This window comes from Danio rerio, chromosome 7 (assembly GCF_049306965.1).
Source record: "Danio rerio strain Tuebingen ecotype United States chromosome 7, GRCz12tu, whole genome shotgun sequence".
Taxonomy (NCBI): Eukaryota; Metazoa; Chordata; class Actinopteri; order Cypriniformes; family Danionidae; genus Danio; species Danio rerio.
Window position 1 is genome coordinate 11,445,666 of NC_133182.1, and position 14,335 is coordinate 11,460,000.

At 37.6% G+C, this 14,335-nt stretch overlaps 2 protein-coding genes and 1 long non-coding RNA gene across 17 annotated transcripts in view; 2 read left to right on the top strand and 1 right to left on the bottom strand.

The window, feature by feature from the left end:
- Window positions 1-14,335, top strand: part of cemip (cell migration inducing hyaluronidase 1) — a 1,140,081-nt gene that overhangs the window by 483,348 nt on the left and 642,398 nt on the right. The window lies entirely within an intron of this gene.
- LOC141375309 (uncharacterized) overlaps window positions 1-14,335 on the bottom strand; it is an 89,362-nt gene that overhangs the window by 50,884 nt on the left and 24,143 nt on the right. For 3 of the 9 annotated variants that reach the window (XR_012383151.1, XR_012383154.1, XR_012383152.1), the window contains exon 3: window positions 8,930-9,053. The exons of 5 other annotated variants lie outside the window; for them this stretch is intronic. This is a non-coding gene — a long non-coding RNA (uncharacterized lncRNA). Of the gene's footprint in view, window positions 1-8,929; window positions 9,164-14,335 lie in introns of those variants that run through there. One more of the 9 variants, XR_012383155.1, reaches the window with a different exon arrangement.
- il16 (interleukin 16) overlaps window positions 1-14,335 on the top strand; it is a 114,990-nt gene that overhangs the window by 16,336 nt on the left and 84,319 nt on the right. For all 7 annotated transcript variants that reach the window (XR_012383146.1, XR_012383143.1, XR_012383144.1 and 4 more), the window contains exon 2: window positions 8,850-9,202. Coding sequence is in view for 2 of the 7 variants with exons in the window: in XM_021477711.3 (XP_021333386.2) it covers window positions 8,850-9,202 (353 nt within the window). In the remaining 5 variants the exon portion in view is untranslated. The remainder of the gene's footprint in view (window positions 1-8,849; window positions 9,203-14,335) is intronic.

Sequence of the window (14,335 nt, forward strand, 5' to 3'; positions counted from 1 at the left end):
ATATTAATATTAATGATTAAAAAACAAAAAATAAAAATAAAATTAAATCAAATAATATAAATGAAAATAAAATAAATCAAATTAAATAAACAAAATTCCTTTTGCTGGGTTGCGACTGGAAGGGCATCCGCTGCGTAAAACATATGCTGGAATAATTGGCAGTTCATTCCACTGTTGCAACCCCTGATAAATAGAGAGACTTAGCCAAAGGTAAATAAATGAATAATAATAATAAAAAATAACATAAAATTAAATTAAATTAAAACTCTCTTTAGCAATGAACATCCTGAGTTTGAAAATTCAAAGTTTCTACTCATTTTAAAGATACTAAGGGACACTGAGGGCCCTATCATACACCCAGCGCAATAAGGCGCAAGATGTGTTTCTATGACGTGTTGGTCTATTTTCAGACCATAAATTTCTTGTTGTTTAAATAGCAATTCCATTTGCGCCACTTTGTGGACTCATGGGTGTTTCGTTCTAGATAAGAGGTGTGTTAAGGCGCATTGCTGGCACGTTGCTACTTTGAGGAACTAAAATAGGCCACAGAATAGACCAGCAGAGAGGAGGTCTAATCTCCAGGATGTACAGCAATACGGAAATATCTTTACAAATGAAAAAGAATTAAAGGATTAAAATATTACAAAAGAATTGTACATATAAAACCCACCCCCTTCATGCCTTCTTCATCTCGGGGGACTTTTTCAGTTTATTCATGACAATTTGCTTTTGTATAATGTTATCGTTAGTAGAAGTATTATTTATTATTTTAATAAAAACAAGCCTAGATTTGTCCACTTGTCAGGTTTTAGTCCATATGGGGCACAGCATGTGTATTAGGATATAACTGAATTTAGAAATAGTTTTGAAACAAAACTTAGCGCTTAATAAATGAAATTAATTATGTAGGCTAATGGATGTCTTCAGTGGAGAGAACAACACGTTTCCTGATCCACAAAAGAGAGTGAAAGTAATGAATGAAGAGGCTCATCTCTCATTCTCACGCTGTAGATGTAGTGTATCTCACGAGTGAAATGTTCAGTTTTCATTCATTCATTTTCTTATCGGCTTAGTCCCTTTATTAATCCGGGGTCGCCACAGCGGAATGAACCGCCAACTTATCCAACAAGTTTTTATGCAGCGGATGCCCTTCCAGCTGCAACCCATCTCTGGGAAACATCCACACACACATTCACACACACACTCATACACTACGGACAATTTAGCCTACCCAATTTACCTGTACCGCATGTTTTTGGACTGTGGGGGAAACCGGACCACCCGGAGGAAACCCATGCGAGGGCAGGGAGAACATGCAAACTCCACACAGAAACGGCAACTGAGCCAAGGTTCGAACCAGCGACCCAGCGACCTTCTTGCTGTGAGGCAACAGCACTACCTACTGCGCCACTGCCTCGCCCATGTTCAGTTTTTCCACTTACAAAATCCGCCATGTAAATAGCAAATGAGCTACAGCGCGATGCAACTGACTCTTAAAGGGAATGGGAGATGAGACTCTGATTGGTTTTGTTCTCAAAACACACCCATAACTCATTAAGAGAATAAGCTCAACCCTGTTTGGATCATGCGCCTCGGTGCACAGCAGATTTTTTCATCCTAAAAATAGCAAAGACACACTCTCAATGCTTTTGCGCCCTGCGCTTTGCACTTCTCGCCTAGATCAATAAAAAAGACCCCTGAATCTGTTTTTATGCAAGTGAGATGTGCAAGAGATCTTACAACAAAATCACATGACCCTTTTTAATGCGTATACTGGAATTTGTTCTGTAAAAGTGTTTTCATCATAGTTTATGCGCATCTTTTCTAATCAAATAAAAAGTTTATCGTACTCAGTGATGCGCGTACATATTTATGTGCATTTTTTAACATTTATCTGCATCTTGGCGTTTACATCCATCTTTTTAATGCGCATCTTTGAAGGTGAGAAACACCGCTTCGTCTTTAAAAAAGGGGAGGAGACCGACAGAAACTCAGAGTTTAGAGAATAAAACCTGCTCCTGACCAGGTTCGGTTCACAGAGTAAGTTTCCACTGTAACTGACTCTGAGTTAAAGTTACCTCTCTTTCAGAAACAGGCTTGACTTACCCTGCTTTCTCCAGTTTGACAAACCTGCCATTTTAAAATGGGAAAACCCAGAGTTTCTCTCATTTCAGGGTTAACAAACTCTGAGGCCCGGTTTACACTAATACGTTTTAGTTTGAAAACGCATAAGTTTTGCTACGGTTACGCCATCTGTCCACACTACGCCAGAGTTTGGAAACGCTGAAGAGGCCGTTTTTATTCTAAAATGCTGCTGCTCCATCTTAGTGTGGATGGGGGAAAACGGAGACATCTGAAAACGGAGGCGGGGCTGCCTACATTCGCCTCTCTGATTGGGGCTTTTCCTCAATATTAAGAAGCCTACACACAGTTAAAGTTCTGCATCCTCTCTTTGTAAGTTCAGACTTCGCAAGTTTGATAAGGAAAACAGACTGCCGAGAACATATCGGGTAAATCTTCAAAAGGAACAGTGTACTTTATAACCTTATTCACATCACCCTGACTACATTGTTTCAATTTCTTATAAATAAAATGAAAACATGAAGGAACTGCCTATTTTCATTTTGATATTAACAACTTAACAGACATCAGAAATGTTGAGGCGTTGTGCTGCATATATGAGCGTCATCTTCACTGCATGCTTATTCACAACAAAACGGAGCCTATAACAACTGTCTCCTTTCAATTTCATTGAAATTACGAAACATCCCCTCTCTTTTGCTAAATATCAGCTTTAATAATCAATAATGGCCATTATAAAAGTATAAAGTACAATAAGTTTAGACATTATAGAAAATAAAAGCAAGCAATTACTCAATATACAGAATTTACATGGTTAGATTAATTATTCATTTATCTTTGCGCTCAGCCAAAGTACGTTACTCGAGATCAAGTAGTAGATTCAAAAGACCAAAGTCGGGGAATATGTTGTTAGATATGAATTAAATATCACGTTTAACAAATATAGTGAGATTAGATCCAGCGGGAGATCCTTGATGAACACTCTCATCTTGGTAGATGGGCTGCAGCGCATGCCAGAGCATGTGTGTGGTCACGTGATGTGTGTTTTCAGCATTTTGTTGTAGACGGAGAGCTGTTCAGAAACGCTGGGTGAAACGCTGGAGTGGACGCGGATCTTTTTCATTCTAAAACGCTGTTTTAAAACTAAAACACACTAGTGTAAACAGGGCCTGAGTTAACACTTAACCTTCTTTCTGAAATGGGGCCCACATCTGCACTTACTACTGATTTCCACTCACAGGAAGAGGAGAACCAGCAGTCAAAAAAAGTAACTGACATTACTTTGTGGGGGAAAAAAAGTAACTTGTGATTATTTCTCAGAAACTAAAATGTAATGTTTACTAGTTACTTTTAAAATGTAATCTGATAATGTACACTGAAAAAAAATATTAATTGGATGTGCTAAATGTTTTGTGGTTGCAAACAATTTATATGGGCTGAACACATTCATTTCATCATTCATTTTCCTTCAGCTTAGTCCCTTATTTATCAGGGGTCACCCCAGCAGAGTGAACCGCAAACTATTACAGCATGCATTTTATGCAGCGGATGCCCTTCCAAATGCAACTAAGTACTGGAAAACACCCATACCCACTTATTTACATGCTCATACACTACGGCCACATTAGTTTATTAAATTCACCTATAGCGCATGTCTTTGGACTGTGGGGGAAACCAGAGCACCTGGAGGAAACCCACGCGAACAAGGGGAGAACATGCAAACTCCACACAGAAATACCAACTGGCCCTGCTAAGGCTCGGACCATTAACCTTCTTGCTGTGAGCCACCATGCTACCCTAGCTGAATTTAAACAATCAAATTATGTAAAACATTACTAAACTGAATTTGTTCTTTAAATTCAGCACATATAAATTGTTTGCTACTACTAACCTTAAAAAAAAGTAGTTAATCCAATTAAACATTTTTCAGTGTATTTTGCTTTGCTGATACTAATGCATCACCCCCCGAACCCCCTCACTATCAGCAGCAGGTGACTATGACTTCATTCCCACCAAAAGCCTCCTTTGAGAAAGTACATTGGCGGATACGGCGCTCACAGACACAGTATATTCCCACATGTCAGCATGAATATGAGCTCATCTCACATGACCCGTAATGTATGTGCAGGAGGTCATTTATAATGCATGACAGATCCCGTCATGTCTGTAAGGAAGGAAAACAACAAAACCATTAGCTTTAGATCCCTCAATATACTGATTGTAAAGAGATTCGCATAAACAGGTTTCAGAGACAGATGTTCAGCTTTCAGGTGCACATCTTTTTCAAATATTTCCCAAATGATGTTTAACAGAGCAAGGAATTTTTCACAGTATTTCCTATAATATTTTTTCTTCTGGAGAAAGTCTTATTTGTTTTATTTTGGCTAGAATAAAAGCAGTTTTTAATTTTTTATGAACCATTTTAAGGTCAATATTATTAGCCGGCTTAAGCATATCGATCGTCAACAGAACAAACCATCATTATATAATGATTAACCTAATAACCTAGTTAAGCCTTTAAATGTCACTTTAAGCTGGATAGAAGTGTCTTCAAAAATATCTAGTAAAATATTATGTGCTGTCATCATGGCAAAGATAAAATAAATCAGTTATTAGAGAGGAGTTATTAAAACTATTATGTTTAGAAATTCATTCACTCATTTTATTTTCAGCTTAGTCTCTTTATTAATCTGGGGTCACCACAGTGCAATGATCCGCCAACTTATCCTGCATATGTCTTATGCAGCGGAAGCCCTTCCAGCTGCAACCCATCACTAAGAAACATCCATACACATTCATAGACATACACTACGGTCAATTTTGCTAACCAACTTCACCTACAGTGCATGTCTTCGGACTTGTGGGGGAAACCGGAGCACCTGGAGGAAACCCATGTGAACGCCGGGAGAACATGCAAACTCCATACAGAAACGCCAACTGACCCAACCAAGGCTTGAACCAGCAAACTTCTTGCTGGGAGGCGATTTTGCTACCCATTGCGCTACCGTGACACCCACATGTTTAGAAATGTGTTTAAACAAATTCTCTCCGTTAAAAAAATATAAAATAATTAAAATTTAACAGGATTCTGACCTCAACTGTATAGTATACATAAGTAATTTTACAGATTTCATAGACAGTGAGCGTAAATACTTACAATTTCCCTCATAATAAAGCTTCCAAAAAGATGTCAAATTTTGCTGAGCATTTTTTTTCTTACTGAAGAAAAAAACCTGATGAGATTGCATAACATGCACTGTAAAAATATGTTAATTAACAGTTACGCAACTGCATATTTCAGGAGAAACTGCCTGTGTATCTCGTGATTCATGGCTCGTTTCACACTTATGCACTGCATTATACCTTCATCTCTGCTTTAACAACATTTGACGTTGCAAATTGACCTTTTATGGAGATTTCTAGTAGTTTAAAACTGAGAATTTATCAATAAGCTGCTATGCTGTAAACAAATTCAATGACAAAACAAAGTCAAGACGAGTTTATTTCTGTAGCACTTTTACAATGAAGATTGTGTCGAAAACGTTTAACATAGAAGATTATAGTAAATTGAAACTGCGTCAGTTCCGTTTTCAGAGTTGAAGTTCAGTTCAGTATGGTTTAATATTCACTGCTGGGAGTTCAAACACTAAAGAGCAAATCCATCGATGCGCAGCTCAACAACTCCAGAACCATGCAAGCCAGTGGCGACAGCGACTAAGAAAAGAAACTTTACCAATAGGCGAAAGTGAAGAATAAAAAACCAGGAGAGAAACCAGGCTCAGTTGGGCACAACAATTTCTCTTCTGGCCAAACGTCTTGTGCAGAGCTGCAGTCTAGGCGCCGGATGCTGGAGAGCGCTGGAAGTCCATCATGGAGAAGCGGCATGTCTGAAGCCTCCTTTCCACTGCACATGACAAACGACAAGCGACAGACCGGAAGTCATTCATTTCCAATGGAGAGCAGTCCGGGAGCTGCGTTGAGTTCCGATCATTTTCGTATGGGGAAAATTCGGAACCGAATTGAGCTGCGGATCCGTTGAAATATTTGAACTCCTGCGACTAGACCGTATGCGACCTGTTGACTGGATATGATGAATTCCAGTGTTGTAAAAGCAGATCCGTGCGCGCTAGATGAGAAATTGGAGTTTATTTGGTTATTTTTTGAATTATAAAATGTCTATATCAAAAAAAAAAAACTTTTCTGTTCATAAAAGTAAGAAAGTAATAAAAATATATATTATTAATATTGTCTCCACATTCCCTCCAATATTTTAGCAGTCTATGAGTTTGTAGTATTCATTCATCCATTAAACCATGTAAACGCACAGAGAATAAAGGCTCTTGCTTTTGCCCTTATTTATTTCGGACACTGTGAGAATAAGCTTCTCCTTTGTGGTGCACGACAAAACTGAAAATACTGTGCGGCTGCCACAAGGGGGCGTATTCCGACAGTCCTGTCCAAATGTCGTGTGCAGTGGAAAGGCGGCTTGAGAGGTCACCGGCTGGTTAATCTTTCACTGCTGAAAGTTCAAACATTGAAGAGCAAATCCATCGATGCGCAGCTCGACAAGTCCCAAACCAAGCAAGCCAATGGCGTGGAACAAACTTCACCAATCCATTTATGCTGCTTTAAATTATTTTAATAAGATAGTCAGCCGTTTTTTTTTTTTTTGTTATACAAAGTTTAACCAAATATTTTTAGTCAGTTTAGAAGTAGAGATGACTAGAAAAGTTTGGTTTAACTAAAAAATTAAGGTAGCAATATTATTTTTACAGTACAGCTGTTATTTTATAGTTTTTATCCAAGCCGGACTCATTTGAAAATTTGTGCTTCAGGCTACATTTTTGCTAAGCATGAAATAGAATGCTCCTTGTACATCTTGTCGCATGTTTGAGTTGAAAAAGCCACTAGAGGGTGCTGTGTACATTTTTGCAAATCTTAATACGTTACCTAAAGTGCGTTTTGTTGATGCGCGTCCACAAAAAGGTATGTGTAAATGTATATTAGTACATATATTGTCACTAGCTTATTATTTGTTATTGTTTTTTAGATTGATTATGCTTATGAAGTCATGGACAGTGAGTAGCATGATCGCCTCACAGCAAGAAGGTCCCTGGTTCGAGCCCCGGTTGGGCCAGTTGGCATTTCTGTATAGAGTTTGCATGTTTTCCCTATGTTGTGTTTCCTCTGGACTGTGTAAGAAACTGGAGCACCCAAAGACATGTGGTACAGGTGAATTGATCAAGCTAAATTGGCCGTAGTGTATGTTGCTTCTTGTACATTTTGTCTCATGCTTGAGTTGAAAAATCCACTAGAGGGCGCTGTGTATATTTTTTGCAAATCTAAAATACACTGCCTAGTGTGTGTTTTGTTGATGCAAGTTCACAAAAAGGCATGTGTGAATGTATATTTGTACATAAATTGTAACTAGCTTATTTGTTAGTTTTTTTTATTATTATTATTTATGCTTATTAAGTCTATTATGGCACCTCTATTTCTGTTCCGACAACACTTTGTTGAAAATGTATTTCTTAGAATGTGTTTAATTTAATTAAAGTATATTTGTATAGCTCTTTTTTTACAATCATTATAGGGGGTGGGTTCACTAGCACAATTTTTATTGTGGTCACCAGCACAATTAATTGTCAAGTTATTCATGTTTTGAGTCCATTATAAAACCCTAATCTTTGCTCTGACAAATTTGATCTTGAAAATTGAAAATCTCTGCCATTTATTTTTTACATTTTCAGTACTTTAAAATGTAAAACCAAGTTAAAAGTTGCTATACTATAAAAAAAAGTCCTGGTTGCCTTAAATTTTTAAGATGAATCAAATTAACTTTATGAGTCCATTGAACTTATATTCTGTTAAAGTGACTTAAAAGAGCTTGCGTAACTTATTAAACTAAGTTAATCATGTTCTAACTTAAATTTATAAGTTACAGCGACCTAAAAACATATGCTGTCAGGACTAATAGATCATATTATTTTTAACAGTGTAGTATTTTTTAAATTGAATATAATTTAATAAAATTTTATTAGAGTGTTAGTCTAACCATATTTTTCGACATACTCTTTCCCTTGTTGTTTTAATCTCAGCATTATGAGATAGAAACATTAACTCTGGGGGAATCTGTTATTAAGAGTTACTTACAGAGATTGTTGTTAGTAGCTGTTGATTTGTCACTGTTTTTCCATGTATTTATGTTTTGGAAGTCCATTAAAGGTGGCTCAGTGGTTAGCACTGTTGCCTCACAGCAAGAAGGTCGCTGGTTTGGGTCCTGTCTGGGCCAGTTGGCATTTCTGTGTGGAGTTTGTATGTTCTCCCTGTGTTCGCGTGGGTTTCCTCCGGGTGCTCTGGTTTCCCCCACAAGTCCAAAGACATGCACTATAGGTGAATTGAATAAACTAAATTGGCCATAGTGTATAAGTGTGTTTGGGTGTTTCCCAGTACTGGGTTGCAGCTGGAAGGGCATCTGCTGTGTAAAACATATGCACAGTTGGCAATATGATTTTATTTTCTTCAATTGCAAGTATACAATTGAGGGGGGTCAGCTAATTTTCTAATTCTGAAGGGCGTCCAGTAAATCTGCCCCCTTTCAGTCAGGGGGCAGCGCTGATTTCCTTTTCTCCTCCCTGCGATGGAGAGCAGAAGAAAAGCGCTCTTATCTCCACCCTGTAGCCTGTGTGATTTCTGAGAACACTTAGGACGCAACAGGATGGCAGAACGGCCTGCTAACTGAATTTCCTAATGGCTCTCGTTTGCAGAGCGGCCGCCTCCATTAGCAGCGATGCATGCTGGGAGAGAGCCTCCTTCCGTGGCCATACAACCCCTGAGAAACACTCACCCGCAGCGGAGGAGGACCAAGAGAATGGAGCGGGGCAAAGCCGGGCTGAGCTCCAAAAAGCTGGCCGTCCTGTCTCGCTCGCTCCTCATCTGCAGCTCCAGCGCTCATGAGGATGCGTCCAGCCCTGAGGAGAAATACAGAGAACCATGGGACGTCCCACTGGAGGACAGACGACCAGACGGGACGCTCATGAGCAGGAGCGTCAGTGTGCAGACCTCCTACAGGGGCCACGAGGGGCCTAAACGAGCCATGAGGAGGTCCTTCTCCATCAAGGTATGTGTTTTTGATTATGATGATGTCACAGCAGTGGGGGGTTCCTATTGGTCGCTTTGGATGACAGAGAAAAGTCATTTGCATATACAGTCAAAGCATTATTGTTAATTGTTTTTGTTATTATTTATTACACTGTAGCTCATTTGTGTAAGGGAGTAGAGCCAAATAAAGTAAACTGTGATGTTTATATCCATATACGGAGGTATAAAAACCTTCAGTGAGTCTGGAAAATATATAAGCGTGAAAAAAGTACAGAATACAACTTATCAAAATATAAAAATGAATGACTTAAAAAAGCATTAAAGGGTAAACAATGCCTTTTGAACTGACATAAGCCTGTCAACTCTTTCCTAAAAATGACGATAGTGACAACGACCATGATGATGATGATGACGATTATAAGGGTCTACATAATTGTAAACATAAATTGTACACACAATTGGGGCCTGGGGTCCATTCTTCGTACCTCGCTTAAATGATCTAAGATTATTTGGCAGATCCTGGATCTTTTAATCTTGATAACTGATCTCTCGCTAATTTGGTTCTTCAAACAAGTTCGCGAATCAGATTAGAATGTCTGGATAAACTGATCTGAGATCTCTGCGTGTGTTGTGAAGGACAGATCTATCGATCCTCGAAATCATGATCAGCAATGCAACGATTGGCTGACGGCACAGCAGTGTAATGACATCATCTGATTAATATTCAATTATCAATGTGAGCAAAATTACATCAAATTAGCAGTAAACGGCTTGTTAAATATGACACGCAATAACCTTCCACATTTGTTGTGAGCTGCAGGCTTTACACTTTCATGTGTCAAGAGTATTCATCATGTATTTCAATGCAAATCAATGTATTTAGTTCTACATTTAGAAAAGATTTTCTTTATTATAGTAGCCGTTTTTTAATCGGTGTAAAGAATAACTGGTTGTTTACAAAAGCATTTTGATATTGGTAAAGGCGTCTGCAACTTTTGTGAAGCATCAAATCACCGGCATATTAACTATGAAAACATGTTTATGACTGCTGAAATGTATTATTGCTTTAAAAAAAGTCACATATTGTGCATTTCTATTATACACAATTTGTACTAAAGCGATCTAAAAAGTTCATATCAATAAGTTTTCTCTTTGCACCACCAGGTGGCAGTCTTTGTACTTTCATTCCGAGGGTGCAGATTGCATACGTTTTATTAATATGTATAACTTAATTTATTTTATTAATGACTATAACTTTATATATATGGTTAAAATATGTACCATTTTCCCAAGTGTATATAACTACTACTGTAAGAATATATCAGAATTGGGAACATACTTTCTGCATTATCTTGGCTTGAACTAAGCCGATCTAATCCTGTTTATATGAATTGAACCTGCTCCCGATCAGGTTTGACCTAGCAGAACTGTTGCTATGACAACAACTCTCGGATCAGCTTTGAAAAACGAAACGATCCTGGATCGTGTCAAATCGTCAATATCCAAATCCAGCTAACTGAGTAATCCACGTTCGAAGAACGGACCCCTGTTTCATAAACGTTGTTTAGAAAAGCGGGGATTAAAGTCGAAAACCTGACTTCAGTGAGCCGAAGTAAACGTCCACACTAGGGCTGCACGATTCTGGCAAAAATGTGAATCACGTTTTTTTTTTTTTTTTTTGGTTAAAGTCAAGATCACGATTTTCTCACGATTCTGTAGATATTTAGTTTATTTATTTATTTGACATGGACATCACAATTACACTGGACAACCAAATGCATTTGTTTAAGTGTTTTAGCCAACTTGCTAATTCTCAACACATGTCCACAGGAGGCTTAAAAATTGACAAAATAGAAATATTATAAATACAAACACAACATTACAATTCTTTACAAAAAATTACTGCAGGCAAAAGCAAAGGCGACATGATCTAACCAACTAACAGTAGACTATTTGTGCAAACACTGCTGTTTTGTTTTTAACCACTTTTTAAGAGCACTACTAAAATATTTAGATTACTTTCTGATTTTAAGCTAACCGGTAAATCAATCCACAGTTTGGCTCCCTTTACAGAGAAGACAGATTGACCAAACGAGGTCTTACACTTTGGCACTAGACAGTCACCATTAGCAGTTGCCTGTGTAACTCTGTGGGAGGTTTCAAGCTGAAATAAGGTTGAAATAAAGGTTAATATGAGTAGGTTATTATTACTGTTAATTCTCAAACATATGGTAAAACAACAATAATAATATTAGACTTATGTGTAGGTCTACTGCTACTTAAAATGCTCAATTTTGTATAGTCACTATTGGTGGACTTGAACAGACTTTCAATATGTCCTGTTTAACTCACAGTAAAATGATGATATCAGAATATAGCTATTCATAATTATAAAGTTGATTTATAATGTTTTAAAGATATGCTTGTCATCTGTCATTGACAGCATTATTAGACCGTTTTTTTTCACTGGTAAAATGAGACGTTTGTAGGGTTAGGCTAGGGTTCTTATACTGACACAGTAAATGTTTATTTGGTAACACTTTACAATAAGGTTCATTAGCTAATGCATTTACTAACATGAACTAATCATGAACAACACATGTGCAGCATTTATTAATCATAACTGAACATTTACTAATGCATTATTAACATTCAAGTCCATGCTTGTTAACATTAGTTACTGCCCCATGAGTTAACATGAACTAACAATGAACAACTGTATTTTCATTAACTAACGTTTACTAACATGAACAAATACAGTAGTAAATGTATTGTTCATTGTTTGTTGATGTTAGTTAATGCATTAATTAACATTAACTAATGAACTTTATTGTAAAGTGTGACCATTTATTTTCATGCACAACACTCTTCATTTGTTTCGTCTTGAAAAACGCAGGCGATAAACGCAAACGAAAAGCATCCCGGTGTGTACGAGCCTTAAGGATTTTGGACACTTTTTGGACACTTTTAATGCTTCAGTTTGCTGAAATTATAAATTGCCCATGTCTTGAGGTAGTTCATTATGATGCGATTTACCTTCTGTGCGAATTGATTTGAATCACAAGACTGATTTTTCTAATCCTCATAGACAAGAGGATTAGACACAACACAACATCGGTTATCTTTGTATAACAATGTCAAGTGTAGTGTCCCTGTAAAATAAACAAGCAAATAAAAAAAATAATAATAAAAAGAAGAAATAAAGCTGCAGGCTGAAAGACAGTAGCGGAGTAAAAGACCAGATACTGCACTAAAAATGTACTCGAGGAAAAGTAAAAGTACACATTTTAAAAATACTTAGTAAATTACAATTTCTGAGGAAAAATTTCTCAATTCCTGTAGTTTGAGTATTTGTAATTTGTTACTTTGCACCACTGGTAATAAGAAACAAAACTTTCTGCTTAAATACACCTAAAATAAATGCATAATATGTATATGTGAAAGACAGCAGAAGTATTTAAAGAATAAAAAATATTGTGCAAATTAAAAAAGATAAAAGCAGCAAACCAAAACAAATCATAAATGAGAAAGTCTCAGTCTTGAGGCCCGTGCACACTGTTTTCTCGCGTTTTCCGTCGACGTTTAACGCCTCGTGACTAAATAAAAGGCGCTAATGTGACACCAACGTGCAAAACGGCAGCCGTAAAAGCATCATTTTTTAAGGTACGCCTCATGCTTGTTTGTTTAATTTGACGTGCTGCGTCAAAACCTTCTCCACCAATGAGATTGCCACATTTTTTACGTGCACAGAGCTGCTGAAGTTACAGTAAACGGCACTTGGAGGTGCTCAAGTGCAAAACTGTCAACGCGAGCGCACATTGAAGAAGATGACCTGAGGTGATATGAACGTGGAGCTGCTTATTGTTCTGGTGAACAATAATCATTTCCTCATCGCTAGAGCTGGAGCTGCTACTTGAACCATCCATGCTTGTTCGAGTCGCCAGACACTTTTAAAAAAGCATGTTAACGTTCTCTCTTCTTCTTCTGTGTTACAAGTGGGTGTCAGAAGCTTAAAGTTGTGTATCGCCATCTAACGTCAAGGAGTAATAATGCATACTCTTCCGCTCAACGCCAGTGAAAATTACGTGGATTTGAATCTGGAAAAACATCTCGTAAATGCTGACGATAAACGCAAATGAAAAGCGTCCCAGTGTGTACGAGCCTTTACAGTCAGATTGTCTATCATAAATTAGAAATATTTAAATATTATTTTTCTTTTTATGAATGTCAAGCTAGGGCGACACAGTGCCGCGGTAGGTAGTGCTGTCGCCTCACAGCAAGAAGGTCTCTGGTTTGAGCCTTGGCTGGGTCAGTTGGCATTTCTGTGTGGAGTTTGCATGTTCTTCCTGCGTTCGCGTGGGTTTCCTTCGAGTGCTCCGTTTTCCCCCACAGTCCAAACACATGTGGTACAGGTAAATTGGGTAGGCTAAATTGTCCATAGTGTATGAGTGTGAATGAGTGTGTATAGTTGTTTCCCAGAAATGGGTTGTGGCTGGAAGTACGGTGGCCGGGAAGTGCAAAACAACATTACAAAGTTTGAAACACTTTAACAAAGCTCGAGACAAATTTACATTTTGACAAACATGTTTACCTATCATCAGACACAATTACATAGGAAAAACAATTTTACCAAGGACGAAACAAATTTACATTTTAGAAAACAAATTAACAAGATGCAAAACACTTTTACAAATCCCGAAACAAATTTACAATTACAGATTCCCTACGGAAAGGGAATGTACCACACCCCGGACGTGACGTAGAATGTACCACACACCGGTATTGACCCGGAATGTAACACACACTGTGACTTTGTACAGGTTTCCACAAGTCTACAACTATAAAAATCATGGTTTGACTAACTGCGATAAAATAAATTAGAGCTATTCTGAGAAAATATCAGCGTGAGAGTGCATAAAAACATGGAAATGCAAGTCCATGGAAACATTTAAAGCACGGCATATGTTGACTGATAAAGATACCAAAACCGATCTTAACTTGTACTCCAGAGTAGCTCAGTTGGATAAGTCGATTGATATTCGTGTAGAACCTTTTGACTTGGGAACCTTTTGATATCTTGTTAATTTGTTTTCTAAAATGTAAATTTGTTTCGTCCTTTGTAAAATTGTTTTTCCTATGTAATTGTGTCTGA